Source organism: Entelurus aequoreus, linkage group LG20 (assembly GCF_033978785.1).
Source record: "Entelurus aequoreus isolate RoL-2023_Sb linkage group LG20, RoL_Eaeq_v1.1, whole genome shotgun sequence".
Lineage (NCBI taxonomy): Eukaryota > Metazoa > Chordata > Actinopteri > Syngnathiformes > Syngnathidae > Entelurus > Entelurus aequoreus.
In genome coordinates this window covers 37,201,047-37,223,604 of record NC_084750.1, presented here as the reverse complement: position 1 = coordinate 37,223,604, position 22,558 = coordinate 37,201,047, and the positions used below count along the sequence as shown (strand labels likewise).

Here is a 22,558-nt window from a genome sequence, read left to right as displayed (position 1 = left end):
GTGGGTAGCAATTCCTATGGCATCTGTGCTGGGTGTGAGTGACAAGAGACGTGTTTTTCCTCCCTTGAATTCCACGCTGGAGGCCTATTTCTGCAACATATCCAAGCACCCCACACAGGTAAAATGACATAGCCACACACCTTGGTAATAAATATTGCAGTGACTTGAATGCATAGAGACAAAGCCACATGTTGCATGGTTCTACAGGGTTCACTCTAAACTGCCAGATTATGTGTGGTGGTTATTGGCGTGGTCACCATAACATCATCGAGTAATTTGCATAATTTGCTATGATATGATTTTCTTTAAAGAAGCTCAAAAAATGTATACATACATTTAAAACAAATCTGTTACTAGTATAAAAAAAAACATTTTTTTTTAGTTTTGCAATATGTTTAATTGTTGCTGCTTTTTGTACTATGTACTTTGAGATTTGTTCAAGTGTTAACTGACTTTTAATGACTTTTTGAAAACTAAAAATAACTTGCAACAAATTTAGCATCTTATTCTGGTGTTATCATAAAATGTACTCGTGTTTAGAGACTCTTAACGTCTGTCCCACGATGTCGCTGTCCCACGATGAGCATGACATCACACTTGCTTGGTTCTGTTGCTCTAGTTGGACTTTCTCTTCTTAAAAGCCGTCACTGTCCTCTTAATATTTGCTCATTTTGTAGATGGCTGTTCGCGGGTATATCTGCAATATATAAAAAATTTAGTCCACATTGCAGACATGCTGACAACGCTCCAGACTGTCTCAATGGCATGCATTTTGTGTACATCATGTTTCGGTAGCGCACTTTTCTGTGATTCAAATTATTTTTCCGGTGGTCAGGTTTTAGCTACATCACTTGTCAATAGTGTGCAAATAATAGGCTATATGTATTAATTCAAACTGTTAACGACCAGATAATGTTAATGTTTTATGTTCGTGTGGTCTGGATTTGATGTCAGTTTTTTCCCATGTTTGCAAACACACCGTCCGTGCCTGAAAGGTTATTGCCGGAGAATGAGGAAGGTTGTTGTGCGTCGGGGGAAGCGAGGACTCACGAGAGAAAGTGTTTGCACGGGAGTTAAAACTGTTGGAATTGTGCCGTTTGTTATCATAAGATTGCCAATAAAAGTTAAAAAATAGTGTTGGACTTTGTGTGATTTCTTCTGGTGGCTACAACAATTATATTATATTTAATTTGTTTTCAAGTAAAAAAACTAAAATTATCTTCAAGGTGTAGCGGTAATGAAAATGCTGTTGCGGCGCACCACATTCAATTACATTAAGGGGTAATCCTGTTCTATAATGAGTAGTTAAAGCTGCTGTATGTCAATAGCTCAAAATAACATTTTGGTAAACAACAAAACATTTAAGGTTGAACACTAGGGCAGGGTGATATGGTTGAAAACTGTATCACTAAAGTGTTTTATATTGGTTAATATCAATGATTATTGATGTGTTTTATCACCTATCAAAAACAAGGACCAGGAGAAAAATATATTAAATGTAAAGATTTGTATTTAAAATGTAGCATTCCTCTGGTTATAATTCCCTCAGCTATTAAGGCAGAAGGGAAAGAAAATGTCAACACAACCATGGAAAACTGTAAATGTAAACAAAATTCTAAAATCACATTTAAGACTTAACAATAACCTATTTAAATTAAGGATATACAAATATAAGTAATAAGGAATACAAAATAAATACTTTATACAGTTTAACAAAATAGTGCGAAAATGTAAACATTGACAAACCATTGAGAAAAACTATTTTCTACAGGTTTAGTGCCAGCTGTGCTCAAGGGTGAGCGCGGTGGTCTCTGGAGCACTCATTTTTAGTTTCTCTTCTCACTCCATGCAAAGAATCAACCGCGAGAAAAAAAAGATGTCGCAACTGAACTTAATAGTAACTGTTACCTGAATGGCTGCTAGTGTGTCACTTCCACTAATCAGTAATCACTTCCTGTGTTGCTCAGTTACCAGAGAGTGCAAGTGCCCTTATTCATGCACCAACTTTCCTTCACAAGTTCCGGCATTTTCCGACAAAGAAAAAATATATATATATGGAACGTTTTGTGGAACGCATTTTTAATTAATATTGAAAATGATTACGTGTCTGTCGCAACATATATTGATATCGTTCTATCACACCTGCCCAAATGAACACCGCCGGCTATCATATTTTACCATTAGTTGTTTAAAATAACAGATTACTACAAATTAAACTGAATGCAAATTGTCATTTGGCCAGAATAAGATGACTGGTCTTCATAGCTGTCACTTACAGCTGTCTGGTACACAGGTACATGCCCGTAGCACATGCACTTAGACAAAAGCATTCCAAGAGAAGCAACTATTGATTACCATAGGCTATACATTCAATGATCGATAACAATTACAGTGGAACCTCGATTTACTAACTTAAGTGGTTCTTGAACAAGGAGCGTAAATTGAAAATGTTGTATATTAAAGCAAATTTCTCTGTAAGAAACAACATAAACATTCCAACTTCGGCCAAAGTCTATTTCAGTAAATGTTTGGACATTTTTTTAATACATTTGTTAATTATTATTTTTGACATACAATGTTTTTATTTTCTCCCCCAAACAAGGAACCCACAAAAATTATATGAAAAATGATATGTAAATAATAAAATAGGAGAGAAAAAGTAAGGGAAAAAAACTACCCAACACGGTGCAGCAATATACAAAAGCAGACAAAGGGCTCCTCAATTATCTACCTTTCAATTACTTTTAAATCAGGGTTAAATTTGAGAAGGCTTTTACATATTTTATACCGAAGAAGGTTCTCATTCTTCCAGGTCGTTGTCATCTCAGGGCATTCAATCGTTCACAACTGGACTGCTTGGTTTTCTAGGAAGACGTTTTGCCGCTCATCCGAGTAGGTTTCATCAATTGGTGCTCATACACTGAGATTGGTCAGATCAAGTCCAACGGTTGGTGCCAAAACCCCAAATATTTATACTCCAAAAACCAGGAGGGTGTGCCTGGGCAAGGATGATTTCGCCCAATCGTAGTGAGAAAAAAACAACTGTTTTAATGCAAACGAGCAATCTTAACTGTGAAAGCCAATGATCGTCGTTGAAGTGGAAATTCCCCTCGTTAGCATTGAAGTATTGTGTGACAGCACGATCGCTGTAGATCAACTACTACCAGTCCAAAATAGTCAGAATCCCACGCATAAGTATTCCATTCAGTTGTAAACAAACTGCACAAATGACATTCTGGTCACCTTACCTGGTTACCATGAATTGATTTACGTGGACCCCGACTTAAACAAGTTGAAAAACGTATTCGGGTGTTACCATTTAGTGGTCAATTGTACGGAATATGTACTGTACTGTGCAATCTACTAATAAAAGTGTCAAATCAATCAAAAAACGTTCGGAGGCTAAATTGCAGAGACTTTTAGGAATGGTTGAAAGGACAGTGTTGTATGTGGGAGACAGGTGGTGTCGCAGACCACCTCCTCTGTTCAGTGATGGTTTTTCAACCTTGACATAGATGGCTTCCCTCGTTCCTCTTTCGTACCATTCGTCCTCCCTGTCCAGAATCTGTACATTGTTGTATGCAAAGGAGTGCTATTTCTCCCTAAGGTTGCAAGTAGACAGCTGAGTCTTGGCCTGAAGAATTTGTCCGTCTATGCTGTGCCATGCGTCGGCTTAGTGGTTGTTTTGTTTCCCCAATATATGAATCAGTGCATTCATCATTACACTGGATAGCATACACCAGATTGTTTTTGTGGTTGTCGGGTGTCCGGTTTTGGATGCACCAGTCTGTGTCTCTGGGTGTTGCCTGGTTTGAGGTGTACATATTTTAAGAAACCCATATTGTACTTCCTGAAACTTCACAGAACAGCCGTTCAATGTCAGCCTATTTTTCTCCAGTTTGAGAAAATACAGAACATCTTTAATCCAGCGGGTGTGTCAAGGAGGCGCTGTTGCCTTCAATTAAACACAATGAGTCTTCTAGCGGGCAGCACGGTGGGACAGGGGTTAGTGCATGTGCCTCACAATACGAAGGTTCTAAGTAGCCCTGGGTTCAATCCCGGGCTCGGGATCTTTCTGTGTGGAGTTTGCATGTTCTCCCCGTGACTGCGTGGGTTCCCTCCGGGTACTCCGGCTTCCTCCCACTTCCAAAGACATGCACATGGGGATAGGTTGATTGGCAACACTAAATTGGCCCTAGTGTGTGAATGTGAGTGTGAATGTTGTCTGTCTATCTGTGATGAGGTGGCGACTTGTCCAGGGTGCACCCCGCCTTCCGCCCGAATGCAGCTGAGATAGGCTCCAGCACCCCCCGCGATCCCGAACGGGACAAGCGGTAGAAAATGGATGGATGGATGGATGGAGTCTTCTAGCCAACAACGTAGTGAATGCTACAAAAAAAATTGAATTTGCTAAGGGTAGATGACTGATGTGCTACCCCCCATGTTTGTACAATATGAACACATAGAATGCTGTACAGTCTGCATATTTAGGGGGGGATGTATTGACATTCTATTTATTAACAAAGCCAAAGAAACAACAACAGATTAACAGTCTTTCCCTATGCACCTGCCACATCCACACACACACACGTTGTCACAAAACTCTTCAACTTTACCAGCCAGGTTGTGACAATGATTAGGAATTAAAATAAAATACACTATTTGTCTGCCGTGTGAGTCTGTGGGAGAGGAGGCAGTGCTTTCTTTGGACTTATGTTGAGCTAACAAAACTGGACAAAATTATGTAAAAAGGCACACAACGGTTGGATGAAACGATGAGGGTTTGAGGGGTTTGTAAATTGAGGTTCCACTGTCATTACATTTTGCCAGATCGCTGTCATTAGCGGACAACAAACATAATTTTGGGTGTAAGATGGGGGCGTCATTTACATGCCCTTAGCAGAAAGTGGACTGGATACAATACTTGCAGTATGTTTTAAAGTTTAGCGGCCACTCTGCAGCTGCGTAACCTACGCTTTGACAATACAGCCTAGAAATAAACTCCTTTTTTTTCACAAAAAATTTGATTTCCGAATTTTTTTCACAAAAAATTTGATTTTTGATTTTTTTTCGAAAAAAAAATTTCCCCCTACTTTTTTCAAGAAACCATTGAATGCAAATGACAGAGATAAATCAAAACACGTTTTTCTTTAATTTAATTAAAAACTAGTACCGTATTTTTCGGAGTATAAGTCGCACCGGAATATAAGTCGCACCTGCCGAAAATGCATAATAAAGAAGGAAAAAAACATATATAAGTTGCACTGGAGTATAAGTCACATTTTTGGGGGAAATTTATTTGATAAAACCCAACACCAAGAATAGACATTTGAAAGGCAATTTAAAATAAATAAAGAATAGTGAACAACAGGCTGAATAAGTGTACGTTATATGACGCATAAATAACCAACTGAGAACGTGCCTGGTATGTTAACGTAACATATGGTAAGAGTCATTCAAATAACTATAACATATAGAACATGCTATACGTTTACCAAACAATCTGTCACTCCTAATCGCTAAATCCGATGAAATCTTATACGTCTAGTCTCTTACGTGAATGAGCTAAATAATATTATTTGATATTTTACGGTAATGTGTTAATAATTTCACAAATAAGTCGCTCCTGAGTATAGTCCGAAAAATACGGTAGTTTGAAATGAAACTGCATACACTGCATTTTACTCTTAGCAGAATTCAAATTTGTATACCTGTAATGTTGTTCTTTTTAGACCTGATATAAATTGTACTTTTTATGGAATCATTTTCAAATAATTAAATTAAGAGCTTCCATTGGGAAGCAATACTTCTGCTTGAATAGAATACTTCTGTTAACTAAAATGCAGCATAGCACATTTTGCATGCAAATACGCAATCTCCAACATTGAGATCAATAAAGTGCAAACTTCAAATTTCTGTCCTCAATAACATACTTATATAAATAAAAATGTAGTATTATACATTATTGTATCCAGATAAATATTGATGTAAACATTGAGAGGACAATAGTTTGTTTCAGTAAGTAGACAAAGTAAACGCAGCCTTTTTCATTCACGCAGAGCAACTGCAATAGTGATCACTATGCATTGTGCTTCTTTCTCATCATACATGGCATCATCATACATACCTACTGTAAATGATTCCACTATAGTAAGGTAAATTTTTAGCCCGGAGTTTGTTTGTTGTTGCGTCTTGTTTGCCTCGTAAAGAGTTGTGTATATATATATATATGGCAAATAGGCTCACTATTGTCACTTGATTGTCAAAAGTCCAATAATTTCTTTTTTTCTTCTCTCATTTGTTCTCAGAGCTCTTTAGAAAAGCTAAGTAAGCAAACAAGCTGCTCAGTTCGACAAGTCCAGCGATGGTTCAGGCAGCGGAGGAACCAGGACCGTCCCAGCAAGATAAAGAAGTTTCAAGAAGCCAGGTAGCTATAAATTTTGTGTATGCCACACAATTTGTTTTAAATCAATCACAAGGGTGCATTTTATATAATTAAAATAGTTTAACTTTGGGCATTAAACCCTTTTCCTACGTGGGAGGGAGACAAGTTGAGTACCCGCTACGGCCCCCGTGCGTACTGCGGGTGCGTTGAGAGGACAGATCGATTGCCTTCATTAAAATAAATTAAATCTTCTTTAAATACTAGAAAAAAGGTTGTGTGCAGACAAATACATTTTTGAGAGTAAAAGATAACCTTTTCCTGCTTACAGTTTGGGCTGTTACCTCAGCCTTCCTTAGAGCGGTCGCCATTTCCTGGTGTGTTGTGTCTAAAAACAGCTGGCTGTGTTTTGATCTCCCACATCTTTTATTGTCTGCATGCGAGAATCTTTTACGAATCGTGGTGGATCTTTCAACGTGTCAAACGGCGGCTCGTTGTGACGCACTGCTCTCAGACACGGAGCTCGTCACGTGCCTCCAGCTGGCCCAATCCCACGTGCTGCACCAAAGCTGAATTCCTCACTAAATTATCCAATCTCTATATCTTTTTTTGCTTTTTATCACACTGGTTTAGCTTTTTTTGGAGATATAAGAACTATGCGCTACTTTGTATAAGAAATGGCAACCGTGGAGGATTTTAGCATGCATGTTCATGTACGGACCAGTTTAAAATTGTAATATACTGTGTATGGCGAACTCGTGCAAACTTTACCATACAGTATAGGAGATATATACTCACGTAACTAAGGCAAAATGTGTCACTAAAGTCTCAAAATCTCAATGGCTTGTTTGCAAAGAGGCAAAAGTGTCTTAATAATATCTCCCGTGAGTTGGGGATTCCAAATACACAAAAACAGGTGCCGACAGGTAAGAAAAGTTGTTTTGCTTAGTTTGAAAAAAAATGCCATAGAGTGGACTGATCGTTGACTATGGGCAAAATCTAACAAATCTGATTCGACTAAAAAGATCCGTAGTTCAAGACGGCCCTAGTTTACACTGAAGTCATCCATGGCATTGCTGTCTTTTTTAAAATGTTTTTAAGTACCAAGAAAATATTTTCTGTGCATTTTTCACCTTATTGCGCACAACAAGAATACATTTTGGTGTAAATGGGAATAGAAATGTTGGCGTGAAGCTATTTTCACACCTTGCCTATTACTCTGAATGTATCAAGATTTTATGTGAAAGTCTAACACAAAGTTGAAGGAAAACATGTGCTTGGGAGTTGTAACGTTACAAAGTGTAGAACATTTCAATGAATATGAACAATTTTTCAATCCACCGTAAATATAACTTTACTCTTAATATGCTTTTCATATTGTTGCAAGTTAGGAGTGTTCAAGTGTTGCTGTACTTTTTCCCCGAACTGCCTAATGCTTCTGTTTCTCTTGTTTGCCACATGCAAATAAAGGTCTGAGGCTGTTTGTACAAGGCTGTTAGTTAGTACAGTCAAATGGAAGCATCCAGCCATTTTCTACTGCTTACCCTGTTCAGGGTTGCAGAAAAACTGGAGCCTTTCCCATCTGTCTCTGGGTGAAAGGTGGACTACACTCTGAACTGGTCACCAGTCAATTATGGAGACTTAGAGAGAGAGACCTAGACTTCCTTTATTGTCATTCAAATTTGAACTTTACAGTACAGATAAGAACAAAATGTAATTGCATTAGCTTGTTGTAGTGCAGGATAAAAGAACAATAAGGTGCAGAGTGTTTGCATTTACAAAAGAAGGTGCAGATATAAATAGATTAATGTACATATGCATCCACGTTAACGGATGTATGTCATATTGTGTTTATAATCCGTTTTTTGGGGGAATTGAGAGTATTATTATGATGCGTTCAAGAGTCTTTTGGACTGAAGGAAGAAGCTGTTACAGAACCTGGAGGTTCTGCTACGGAGGCTGCGGAATCTCTTCCCAGACTCCAGCAGTGAAAACAGTTCTTGGTGGGGGTGGGAGGAGTCTCTACTGATTTTCTCAGCCCTGGTCAGGCAGCGGCTTATAGGGCAAATGTAGACAACCATTCACACTGTCTGTCATTGTGTGTGACCCAAATTGCCTGCACAAAAGTCAGGCAAGTCAACCGCTATAGACGGTCTGTGACTTTGAATAAAAGCATGTGTTTTGATAAAAAGTGTAGTTGGGTGACTAGTGTCTTGCATGGTGTTGAGTAAAATAAAGTTGATAAAGGTGCACGGAACACAAAACTTAATGTTCAAATAATGTCTGACTTAATGTTTTTTTGTGTAAACATTTTCTCTTTACAGTTGGAGATTCACCTTTTACTTGCTTGCTTTCTTCGCTGGCCTGGCAACCCTTGTTGATGTAAGTCAAAGTAAAGAATAAAACATAACACATTCCAACCATGAAATCCTGTCAATGACAGCGGGTACAACATATTTATCTTTATGAAAGTGGAGACATTGACAGACTTTTCAATGTAAAAAATGTTAACACTTGTCTTTTATCTTAGAAACCATGGTTCTATGATATGACGAGGATGTGGGATAACTTCCCCAAAATGGTATGCTTACTCTATATCATGCTGTAACTTTGTCATTTTGTTGTCTTTTATGGCTTTTCCACTTAGGGGTCGACACAGCAGGTAAAAAGCATGTAAGGATGGGTACCGAATTTGCCACATTGATAGGCAACGACCGTATTCTGTTGGTACTACCGGGTACAGATTCACGTAAAGTCAAACGGTACCATATTGCGTTGCATGTGACATCACGTCGGGTGGCAGCCTCTGCACCAGCTCAAGCACTTGGCAGGGAAACAAACAGAGCAAACTTAGCCGGATTGTCTGTATGTAATTTTGCATTTTTCCATGCAAACAAAGCAAAGTAAGGCTCCACTTTTTAAAAATGCGCTATCTCAATGCTAATTAACAGTGGATTGACATATAATTGTTAGCGATTCTACAAAGTAATTTTAACACCTCCAAATTTGGTATTCAAAACTACAACTGAGATGCATGTTACTAGTACACTATTTACAGTATAAACACTTGTAGGGCTCAACAAAATATAAGACTGCCAATTCAGCTCAAAGGCAAAGACTACTTCCTTGCTACAGCCACACACTTTAGCTCATAAACTACTGCCATCGAAAGTCTTGTAATTGCAACTGGATGCAAAGTCTATACTATACTTGCAAATGAGACTCAGATGTGTAAGAAAACAAGCTATAACAATTGGACAGCGCAGTTATCAATATCATCTCAGTGTTACATTTTGAATTAACAAAAATTTTATTATAACATTTACTAACACAACAAACACAAAAGTACCGAAAAAGGCAAAAATTGTAACCGATGAGTATTGATATCGATTACACAACCCTCCCTTTTTAATCTGGGCTTGTGGTGGCTGGGTGTTGGCGTTGGGCAACTACTCACAGCAGCAACCCAAACAGATCCCGGTCTACCGTCTTTATGACAAAAACATTCATGTGTGACAAAAGGGAGTTTTTTGCGCTACTTAAATATTTCAACATCCAAACATGGGCAAATATTCCTAAGTAGTTTGGGAAATGTATGTACATTTTATATGCTTCCAAAAAAATTTAAGTGTACAGTATAACCCGTTTCTGTCGACAGGTTAAATCACCAAAATGATTCCCGAACGCAGCCACCGCTGATGCTCACTGCTCCCCTCAACTCCCAGGGTATGGGTCAAATGCAGAGGGTAATTTCACCACACCTAGTGTGTGTGACTATCTGTGGTACTTTAACTTTTAACCCCTTTAAGACAACCAACTCATTATGTCCAGGTTCGCTGTGTTTTCATCGCTAAAAAGTGCCAGCGTCTTCGACTTAGCAATAACTAAAAATTTCAAATTTGTGTTTTGCGTAACGGAGTTACTTTTTTGTAACTGACAAATGAAATGAACCAAAAAAAAAATGTCCGCTGTAGAACACGTATAATTTTTGTTAGGAGCTCTTTTTGACCAGCCTGTATTATATGCAACATTTTTTTTCTTCAATGCATAACATCAACTATTTATTTTTCTCCCCAGCCAATATTACAGTCTCAATACTGGTACTACATGACTGAACTGGGCTTCTATGTGTCCCTGATTGTGAGCGTTGCATCAGATGTCAAACGTAAGGTAAGCCGTGTGGGCAGTCTAAATGTTTACTTGCCATAAACCAAAAAGTTTGACTTGTTGGTGTTGACTTTTAGAGTGTCAAACATGTTCAATTTCACTTTATACCTTCATTGCTGATGGTGTGTTTCACAAGGTGCTAAATGAGTTAATGTGTGACTGAAGCAAGCAGTGATGGAAAAAGTCCCGTGATGCTGACAGCTTAGCCATTTTTGCATACATGGCAAAAAAACGAAAGTATCCATGCTTAAGTTTGTCATCAAATCTGTGGTTTATCATTGCAATCAACTGCAGTGCAATAATGAAACAGAATCCTCCTTTTTTTGGGATGTGAAACTATATAAATGTGTAATCTTGTCATGGTATCTTGGAATTACCCAATAAACAAACACCACGTTGCATTGCATAATACTAACTTAAAAGGGACATACGATGATTTTCCACTTTTCTGACTATAAAATATTGTTAAAATGTTGGATGTTCATGTTAAACAATGCCTAAGTGTCAAATCATGCATTTGGGCAGTGCACGATGCCTCTGAAGACTGTGTTTTGCAGTCCTTTTTAACAGGGTGGTGTAAGTCCTTTTGTGGGCATTTCTAGTATACAGTATACTGTCAGCCATCCTCCTCCTGTGCTTCAGGCTGTGAGACCGTTTGCTGCAACTTATACAACCTCCTTTGTCATTCCTTCTCATCTCATGTCGTCCCGCCAACTCTGATGTCTTCAAAAGAGAAACATTTTGTTTAAATAGTTGGTCTATGACATTTTACACAGCACTGTTTTATCAAGATGAAGCCTATGTATAGGGTGGGGTGTGGAGAGTTTCATTTGCAATCGAAAGCTATCACCTCCACACGCAAACCGTTTGCAGACATATGCAGAAAGTGGGTTGAAAATGTGACTTTGGAGCAGAATTTATACACAAGAACATCCAATACGTATTATCCAGACCACATTGGAAGTGTGTTGACTATAGATTAAAATGATCATACTGGGTTCTGCTAGGTTGTGTCCATTGCCAGGGAAATTTCTCATAATCAATAAACACACGTCCATGGTATCAGAATAACTAAGGCTAAAACCAAAAAAGGGTAATTGATTTTAGTGGGGAATAAAACCTGTTCTAACGACAAGCTCTTAAATTGGCCAAATGTCAAAAACAAGTGACTAGTCTAAGACCCCATGTGGTGAATAATTTCATAAAACAAAACTCTAATGCCACAGACTTCACCTAGTTTGACCACTAACACATTGTACTAATGGTAAAAGTATAATTTATCTACCACTAAAACCCAGTGAACAAGCAGTATTTACACTTACACAGTTGAATTCGATATTGACAGTAACCATCAAGGTCTACATGGTTATGGTTTGAATTTATTTCAAACATGCGTACCGGTACAATATGGTACGTCGCATATTTCCACTTTCTCATTACAGTATGTCTGAAAAGGAGTAGGATGAAGCAGAGCTTTTTTAATAGGTTTTTCATAGCAATTTGAAACACGCTTGTAGTTCTCTTCCTGTGCTTAATTTGTCATACAAACTAATTTAATAGTCAATAAAGTTCTCATGAGTAAATAGTTGTATATAAATTGTGATTATCATGAGGTGAATAAGATTATCTCCTATTCCTCATGCAGGTGATAGTTAATATGCTATATATGCTACTTATAAAGAGGCACTAAGAGCTTTGATGCTAGTTTGACAAGCGGTAACTGAGGCCCTCTGTGGTTTTCCTGAATGCCATAGTGTTGAAACATGTTTTGCAACTGTTTTGGGGAAGGGACCCATAATGATTTTAATATAAATTTAAAACACTTCTTTGTGGTCCATATAATACTTATTGAATATGCTTTGGTATATATTTGGCTCCACAAGACAAATTAACAAATAGGTTTTTTTGTGGCGACTTGTGTCTTCTGCCTTCTGCCTGAATGCAGCTGAGATAGGCTCCAGCACCGCCCGCGAACCCAAAAGGGACAAGCGGTAGAAATTGGATGGATGGATAGTTTGTCTGCATCATGTTCAATTCTGTAGGAGTTCCCAGATTGCAAATGAAACCCCTTCTCCAAGATAATCTAATTTATCCTTTGAAAATGTACAGTTTAAATATATATTTTTGCGTTGTCACCGCTATTTTTTTTCCAGACATGGCCGAAAATAAACCTCAGGTCATTGTATGGATTCACCCGGTCACATCATTAGGTACATCTGCACACTCGCCGATCGGTTCAGACTATGCACAAAAAAGCAGCATTTATGTCCCATGTCTGTGTTACTATGCACAAGCCAAGATTAAATGAAAATAATACTGTGTCGTCCCTTTTTTGTGTGTTTCCTCACATCATGACGCTCCTCCACCTCTTGCTGAGTTTTTAGTACGTCCACCTCGCTCTGACGTCACGTCGTAGTCAGACTGCAAAACCCAGCGAACAGAGGCATCCAAAATTGCATGAACCTGATGATTTGGCATTGTTTAACATGAGGATCCAACATTGTAACCACTTTACTAAGTCAGAAAAGATGTATAATGTTTGTATGTCGATCATTACAGCTCATTCGATTAGCGCTAAGTTTTTCTTCTCACACAATTTTGTTTGCTCTCTGCAGGATTTTAAAGAGCAAATAGTTCACCACGTTGCCACCATCGTCCTCCTCAGTTTCTCCTGGCTGGTCAACTATGTCAGGGGCGGGACTTTGATCATGGTAGTACACGACGCAGCTGACTATCTTATGGAGGTACTACACCCAGCTTAGATCTTGCTAATTATTGGGTCAAAGGTATATTCTACAAATTTGTTGTTCAGTATGTTTAATTTTATATAACAAGAACCAGGATGTTTCTTCTTTTTTGAGCAGTTAATTCGAACACCATCATGTCACATCACAGCATCACACTTCATTCCAAACCCTGATGATGGCCAAAAGGTGTTATCTAAATTACAACTTAGTCTTACGCACACACTTTTTCGTTCTTTGGAAGTCTAAAAAGCTCTGTGATTGAAATGGAGCTTGGATTTTATGATTAACTCAACATGTCATCCAATTGTGGAACATGCAGTAACTATGTATGAAGAAAATTAAGACGATTCTAATAACAACCCGTTAAATGGGGCAAATGAGGAAAACCACATTTTTGAAAAAATAATTTAGGACAAGCCTAATTTATTACAGTGGAACCAGTTGACCAATTAAGTCCTGGTCCACCATGTTTTTTATTTAAAAAAATTCCCACTTACGTTGTAGTTTCTCTAAAAATCTGTATGTTGGTTTGTTTTTGTCTATTATTTAGCAACATAACTCAAAAAGGTAAGAATGAATTTTGATGAAACTTTAAGAAAATGTCTGCAATGGGAAAAGTGAAAATTTTGGGGGTGATCCAAATTATTTTTACTATGCTACGTTTACTTTACAAGGCAGAACTTGTGTGTGCGTGTGTGTGTGTGTGTTTCTGTGTGTGTGTGTTTCTGTGTGTGTGTGTGTGCGTGTGCGCGCGCGCGTGTGTGTGTGTGTGAGCTGCGCTGCATTCACTCACAAAGACAGTGGATGATTGACAAGAGGGTTTACTCGGTTTATTTCATTTTGCTTTAGAACAAACATGGTCAATACTCTTGCAGCCTTTTTGAAAGCGACAATTACACAAAACAGACGTACATGGTCTTGGCAATTTAATTTATCCTTTGATATGCTGGGGTTTGTTTGTTTGTTAGCAATATAGCTCAAAATAATGCCTGGCTGAGTGAGGTCTGTGCTCTCTGAGGGCTTCTCGTTGCTTGCTCGATAGATATGTGGTTATGTCTTTCAAAACAAGAAAGGTGAGAGGGGAGACAGAAAATGAAATGCTACTAACTTCAAAGCGTCGACAAAGATACTTTTTTGTGTGAGACATCTCAGCTGTTATGTTAGGTTCCACACCTAACAAAATGCATCCATGTAAAATGACGTAGGTTAAAACTTGGTTGTAGGTGTTTAAAGCCCATTCTCCAGACGTCTCAGGCAAAAGTCTCAAGATTAAAGTGCAAGGAGGCAAGCAGTGGCTATTTTGGGTTACATCGACAACTGATAATGTCGACTTCAGTCAGCCAGTCCGATGTAAATTACATTGATGATTATCAGCATTTCATGACATGCTTTGGACATAGGTACTGTAGCGACCTCCTTTCCCTGTACAATGCAACAAGAAAACATATGGCATCCAGAAAAATTTACTTTAAAATAATTTCTAAGACTGAATACAACACCAAATGGGACAACACATAGTTGCAGATGCACCTCCCAATGAATGCTACTGTCTTACTGTTGTTTTAATATGTCAAAAGGACCGCTGTGTTAATGGTCCTTTTTAAAATAAGGCTTTTTGTACTGTACTGAAGGGGAGCATCACTTTGGTGTATTCTGTCTTTGGGTTTTTTCTCTGTCTAAAAATGTGTTTTATGTGTAGTGTCTGTCCCCTAGAAGTGGAAACATGTAAATGGTAACACTTGTGTTTTGTTCCAGTCAGCCAAGATGTTCAACTATGCAGGTTGGAAGAAGACCTGCAACTGCATCTTCACAGTCTTTGCTGTTGTTTTCATCATCACCCGCCTCTTCATTTTCCCTTTTTGGTAAAGATCCTGTTCTTACAATGAGTCAGTCACAAGCCAAAATAGTTGTTGGGCGCAGCCCTCGTCACGACTTTGAAAACCGGTGCAACAACTGACAATTAACATTTTTTGCAGTGAATGTCTTCGAAAGATACGATAGTCACCAAGGCAACCCTTTGAAACATTATTAGGTTTGTCCTGATACAACGTTTTCACTTCCAATACGATACCCATATTGGAGCCTTGAGTGTTGGCCATCTGATATCGATAATAATCCGATACGATATCAGCAGGAATCATAGCACATACCTTTTTATACATTTATACTGTGGAATGTTAGAAAAGGTTGATCAATTTAAAATTATTCAAACAGAACAATGGCATTAAAGTACATTATTTTATCATTTTGTACTGTGGAATGTTAGAAAAGTTTTGATCAAGTAGAAATACTCAGAAAACATTGGTGGATATGGAAACCCCTGCAGGACATGGTTACAAGTGGAGTAGTAATCTCTGGTTTGGGGACACAATAAACCATGAAGTTGAGATAATTTCATGTTTTGTTACTGGATACTTTCAAATACATTTGTGCCTTGGAGACTTTGTACCCGGAAGTACTATTCAACTATAATAATGTTATCCTTGCTTGTAGTGACAAATGTAGACTGCAATATTGTTACATATGTCTAGCTTGTGTTCTTAGCTGTTGTGGACAGTAGTTGCTAGGTCCTAGCCTATAGCTTACCATGTTTACATTTTGTAAATGACATGACTAACATACAAGGAAAGATCAAACTTGTGTGCTTATTGGAGGACATTTCCCAGTAGATGTTGACTGGCTGTCCAGCTTTGTACAAGGCGCAGAGGGACTGCTGGTATCGGAGATTATATCAGAGATTTTAGATGCTAGCTGTATCAACCGATGCATGTTTTTTTGGCTGGTATCAGATCGATATCAATATCAGATTGGGACACCCCTAATTGTCATGCTTGCGGGGGGAAAAAAATCCTGCAAACTTCTATAGACTAATGCTGTCTCAGTCTATGAGCATGAACTGATTAAAAACATCCTCGGATGAACGCCAAAATGTAATCTTTTTTGATCTTGGGGCCCAACTTTTCCACTATAAAGGGCCCCGGGGTCCACTCAAATATTAACAATGAATTAGTCATCTTAATCTTGATTTCCATCATATTCAATAATTATATTTAACCTACTTACAGGTTAACAACTTTTGTAAATGATATAAAACCATGTGTTATTCACTAAGATTATTTAACACATAAACCTTAGGCTCAGGTCAGGCTGATAAGAAAAATAAGTACTAACCAAATATACTGCATAAGAAGGGACAAATAACTGATGAAACATACATGTACAGACATTTATTTTTGTGATTAATAATAAATGTTTCTTAACTAAACTGTCAATAAAATGTAAGTATAAATGAAAATACAGCTTTACCACTTTAGTGATATTTTTTTTGCGTTTCAGAAACTTCTCATGACTTTATTAGCTCCAGACTTCTGTTTGTTTGAGATTTATCATTACTTCAACACGAGGTGTAAAAGTGTAACAACTGAATAGCGCTGCAGCCCATACAGACCACAGCTGAGAAACATATATTTTTTTGGCGGCCCTCTTAAGACACGCTGGCGGCCCACCACTGGGCCCTGGCACTATGGTTAAGAAACACTGGTTTAAGACAATCTGAACAACTAATTGTGATTGACTCAATGCCCTGAGAACTTACAAAAGATGTGCCATGCGATTGATCAGTCCAGGGTGTAACTAGGGATGTCACGGTATGAAAGTCCAGGGTGTAACTAGGGATGTCACCGTATGAAAATGTCTTATCGCGGTTATTGTGACCAAAATGATCAGGGTTATCATTATTATCGCGGTATTTTTAAATGTGCTCGAAATTTTGTAGAAGTACTTAAACTGAAATCTTTTACCAAGTTTTATTGAAAAAAAAAAAAGCACAAACAACACATTGAAAATTATTTCCTTTGTAGAATAAACATTATTGTTAATAAAAACACTGTTTCATGGACCTCAAGTAGAAATTGAATGTGTATATGAAAGTAGTGGTGTGCCGTCAGGGCCAGCAAGGCCTTCTCTGCTGGCCTAACATAACTACAAATCATGATCATAATTAAAGATTAAAAAAAAAAATTATTTACTTTCCCTAAATATCTAAAAGTATTCATATTCTCTTCATGTCATTATGCTCGTTCCAGTGCTGTTGTTTGTAGTTGTATCCAATCAGAATTCAGCTATCTTATGTTGCCATGCTGTACGAAATCTGCCAGACGCCTTCAAAATCAACAATGCAGGCGTGTGTGCACTGTAAGCGAACGGGACATACAGTGATAGACAGTTGCCATAGCCAATCAGATCACGAGTTGTTGTCAGTAAGGCCTTCTAGATGGCCTAACGTTGAACGTGACATTTAGGCGTCCTGTGATTGGATACTTACCGGGATCGTTAGCGGATGAATTTGAGAACACATAGAGTTGAGAGACTCTCACAAGTTGTTGACAGTAGCTGTTCTGGTACAACTAAAAGTTGTAAACTCTTGTTATTAAAGTGTGTCATGCTTGTCATTTTATTAGCATTGTTACATGTATATTTGTCGCCACCATGTGGTCAGGGCAGTGAATATATATTTGAGAAGTGTGTACTTTGAATCAAACTTTTTGACCAGAAGTTGCATAAGCCAAGCAGAGAAATTTACGGTATATGTTTTAATTGCTGATGCGTTTTAATTGATTTTTAATTGCGCCAGAAAATAACCTGTTTTGTATACTGTTGATGTGCTTCAATGCACAGTAGGGCGTAAATGTGTTCCTGTATAGTATTTATCCAGCAATAATCATGTGGTGACATCAATTATGGTATTTTGAGAGGTAATCATTGAAGTCGGACATCACTGAAGGCCTAGGTGGGAAACGCACAGCCCGACACTGTATGAAAGTAACACAAACATTATAAACAAGGTAATATGGTAGAAAAAACAATTCCACCCGGACAAAAAGCAAATTATTGACAATGCAGGCCTTGTCTTATGGGCCTTTGGTGGTTCTGATGAACACTGCTCTGCTTTGTCTTCCTGTGCAGCATCTTACACGCCACATGTGTGTACCCTTTGACCCTCTACAAGCCCTTTTTTGGCTTCTACTTCTTCAACGGGCTATTGATACTGCTGCTGGCTCTGCACGTCTTCTGGGCAGTGCTCATCCTGCGCATGGTCATCAAATTCCTCCCCGGCAACGTATGAAGCGTCACTTCTATAAACCCAACAACCTCAATTAAGGGAAGGTGAGACGTGGATGACCATGTCTTGTTTTCTGTTCGCAGGGCATAGTCGAGGACGAGCGGAGCGACAAAGAGGAGACAGAGTCTGACGAAGAAGATGGTAGTGGCAATGGTAATAGAAGGATGAAAAATGGCCACATGCAGAACGGCCATGCTCCTCTCAACAACAACCGCAGTAAGATGGACTGAGTGGACTGTGAGAGCAACTGTGCCAAAAATCTGAGCCCTTCAAGTGGCACTTGGAAGGCAGCGAACGGGAGTGTGGCTTGGAGAGAGGCAACACACACACACACGCTCACACACTTACCTTACCTAATATTGAGCAAAGAACATATCATGATCAAGTGCCTTTGGTACTAAGGTGTCTTTTCTCATTACCCAATCACATTTTGTTGTTGCCACACTGCTTGTAGCTTTTTCTTGTCACTGGAAGTCTTTTTGGAGCTGCTGAGGATTGGACAGACATTCCTTTCCCTGTGCAACAGTTTCTGATGTGACACTGCAGCCTTTAAACCAAACGGCTTATGGCTAATTGCGCTAGTCTTCTCGGACCTTAGTATGGACTATTTGCGTTAGTTGCAGTAATGCGCAGAGCAAAATAAGTCAAGGGGGTTTAACAGTTGGTGAGCTGCCATGGTCTAAACTGAGGAATAATTCAGTCTTGTTGTAATTTTTCTTTGCCTTTCTCAATACCAAACAAAACACATTCACGGTCCAAAATCATTTTAACATGTTGGTCTTGCTGATGTTTCAATTTATATATTTTATAGTTCATATGATTTTTGCTTTCAATTCCCATTTAAATGAGAAAAAAATTATTGAGTGTCGCTCAAACTTTTACAAGCTTGTCCAAAGTACGGCCGTATTCTACAAAAAACAATCATTATTCATGAGCTATGTCATTAGATATAGTACAACCCGCTTATGTTGACTTCCCGCATGTGTCGACCATCCCTGCAAGACCCGACCAACTGTGTTGATACTAAAAAGTGCACACTTAAGTCCACTTCCACACACATGGTCGACCGCTTCTGTTGACACAAAATGTATGTGAAAAAATTCCTAGTTTACTTTCTTGCAGCATGAAAAGACAAAAGCGACATAACTACTCTTTATAGTAACGCAGCATCAAAACGTGCACACAGTTTAGTGCAAAATAAGCCTAAACTAAAAACACAGTAGTATTAACTTGGGTTCTACCACAGCAGCTAAAAACACGCACACATACTGTACAGGCCAAAAGTTCGGACACACCTTCTCATTTCAATGCGTTTTCTTTATTTTCATGACTATTTACTTTGTAGATTGTCACTGAAGGCATCAAAACTGTGACACCTGTGAAGTGAAAACCCTTTCAGGTGACTACCTTTTGAAGCTCATTGAGAGAATGCCAAGAATGTGCAAATCAGTAATCAGAGCAAAGGGTGGCTATTTTGAAGAAAATAGAATATAAAACATATTTTAAGTTATTTCACCTTTTTTTGTTAAGTACATAACTCCATATGTGTTCATTCATAGTTTTGATGCCTTCAGTGACAATCTACAATGTAAATAGTCATGAAAATAAAGAAAACACATTAAATGAGAAGGTGCGTCCAAACTTTTGGTCAAGACATACAACAAAATTATGCATGGACAAATACAGGAAATACCCCATTGGTTAAAAGATTAATAAGTGTGCAGGCAATGGCTAGTTTAGGTATCGGTTTTAGTTTACGTCGACAACTGCTTAAGTCGAGACAGTAAGTCAGTCTGAGGGATGTCAACAAAAGCGGCTTCCTCTCTAGTACAGAAATTCGCAACACAAAGCTAAGCTCAGTACAGTTAGCGTAGCATATTGTGACCTATGCTACATTGGATTGATTTTAGCATCTTCAATGTACAAAATTGTATCAAAATGACCCTTCAATTTTCATGTATGCAGCCGTCGTTTGTAAAAGTTGAGACACTCCTATATTCATAAGTCCGTAACATTTCTCTTCAGTGTTTTTTTGAACCAAAGATGCACTTTATGGCTTTCTCTTTGGCTCAAACCACATTCAGTGTTACATTTCAATCCCAGTGTAATTGACTGACTATTGGGTCCTGATTTGTTTTTGCGTTGTGCTTTAATATCCACCAGAGATTGGCTTTCATCAGTGTTTTCTTTCAGTTTGTCAAAAGAATGTTGAATGAAGAGCTTAATTTGTTTCATCGTGAAGAGGTGTTGAAAGAATTTTTACAAGTGCCTTTATCATTTGGACTTTTTTTTTTTGTCACTAAGTGCTATTTCGTGTCCCAACAAAAATGTGCACTCTGGGCCTCGACTCGCCTTGTTTTTCTTTACACCTCAAGTCCTGCGTCCTTCAAAGAGTTTTGCCTTTATGAAAACAAGTGTTTTTAGTCTGTCATGTGTTGCTGGGATGTAATATCAGACTGAGTATATATTAATGGAATATCCAGTAAATATTTTTTACTGGAAGTAAAGTCAAAAAGATCTTAAACAAGCTTGAAGGGTAAAGTAAATTTGACTAAGCTACAGTAGTTTTAAATACTTAATTCCAACAGTTTAGGAAAGTTCTTTCCTGCTCCAACGCACATTCGTAGCCTGGTTCTCTTTCACCCTCTGGATGGACACAAATTCGCACAGTAGACACTTAAAATGTTGGAGGAAAGCTGCCTGCAAATATGGAGTGCCGTAAAACTTAACACAAGAACACCTCTTTCACTGGTTTAATGTTCAGAGAAACTTATGCAGGCTTTGCTTCTTTCAAAATAAAGCCAATTTTAGTTCCTTCTGCTTCCGTGGTACTTTGATTTATTTGAAACCTAAAAAGCCTTGAATGCTGTTTGCATACAGTCATGTCCAATCTCTTCACACTTCATCAAGACTTCATTTTATTGTTTGCAGGGTCAGTTTCTACGCTGCTTTCCTATCCAGTTGCGGTCCAATGTTGGCTTTCCATACCCTCCTCCTGGCTTAAATTCTTCAATTTCTCCTTATGTCACCTGGTTTGGTAGCACAGCAGTTTAGAATGTCGTGCAACCCTATTGGTGCCGTGGATGAGCCGGGAGAACAGTGTATGTGGTGTTTGATTCACTTGTGAGCTGTGTAGACTTATCAAATTCCTGCTCAAGTATTAATAAGGGCTTTACGGGTACACAGGAGGCCGCAACATTCAAGTGCACGCCTTGAATCTTGCATGAGTGTGAGTATCCACTATCCCTCAAGTTGTAGGGGCATAAATCTGTTCACACGTATACAATGTTATCAGGGATACAGTGTAATGTTCCCTGATGTGTGTGTGTGCGTGCGTGCGCATGTGTCTGCAGAAGCTGATGAGTCTTATGTAACTGACATAGGGAAGTGCCCAGAAGACCAACACGAGACATGGGAACCCAGACCGGAAGGACCCAGGAGTCTACCGGACTACATGCTGCTAGAATGGATGCATGGTAAGTCAGAAATCTAAAACATCTTTAAAAATGATATACTTTTTTAGCTTATTGTTGCGATTATAGTGTTAATGTTTGTAGAAAATCAATAATATAGAAATGGTACTTATGACGAACTTGTACTTGCTTTGAAAAAAAGATGCAACAGTAACGTTAGGATGTCGCCATGAATGTGGCCGGTTTAGAAGTGTAACAAAATGTATAGATGTGTGTGTGTGTTCAAGTTAAACCACATGGCTTGCTTGTCTTGTTTGGTTGAATTTATTGAGCTACAGTCTGCAATGTTTCAAAGAATCAAGGAAAGATTCTTGAACAAAGTTAATATTGTTAATAATAATAATAATAATAACAATGTTAATCAGACATGTCCAACTTGAGACAACATTTGTATTGTCCTGTAAGTGTCTTTATTTCTACAGTTATATATTTGTAAATCTCAACATAATTTATCATTCGTTCTACTAGGTGTATGTATATACAGGTATGTGTATATATGTACAGTGTCTGTGTGTGTGTGTGTGTGTATGTATATATATATATATATATATATATATATATATATATATATATATATATATTTGTAAATCTCAACATAATTTATCATTCGTTCTACTAGGTGTATGTATGTGTATATATGTACAGTATGTATGTGTATATATGTACA

The 22,558-nt window shown here is 38.1% G+C and overlaps 1 protein-coding gene across 1 annotated transcript in view; it reads left to right on the top strand.

Annotated features, from left to right (window-relative positions):
• LOC133636247 (ceramide synthase 2-like) overlaps positions 1–21,236 on the top strand; it is a 38,680-nt gene extending 17,444 nt beyond the window's left edge. The window contains exons 3-11 of the mRNA XM_062030055.1: positions 1–118; positions 6,309–6,427; positions 8,707–8,764; positions 8,913–8,963; positions 10,460–10,552; positions 13,165–13,293; positions 15,052–15,158; positions 18,262–18,415; positions 18,502–21,236. Of these exons, the coding sequence (XP_061886039.1) occupies positions 1–118; positions 6,309–6,427; positions 8,707–8,764; positions 8,913–8,963; positions 10,460–10,552; positions 13,165–13,293; positions 15,052–15,158; positions 18,262–18,415; positions 18,502–18,648 (976 nt within the window). The 3' untranslated portion in view covers positions 18,649–21,236. The remainder of the gene's footprint in view (positions 119–6,308; positions 6,428–8,706; positions 8,765–8,912; positions 8,964–10,459; positions 10,553–13,164; positions 13,294–15,051; positions 15,159–18,261; positions 18,416–18,501) is intronic.
• Positions 21,237–22,558: the final 1,322 nt, after the last annotated feature.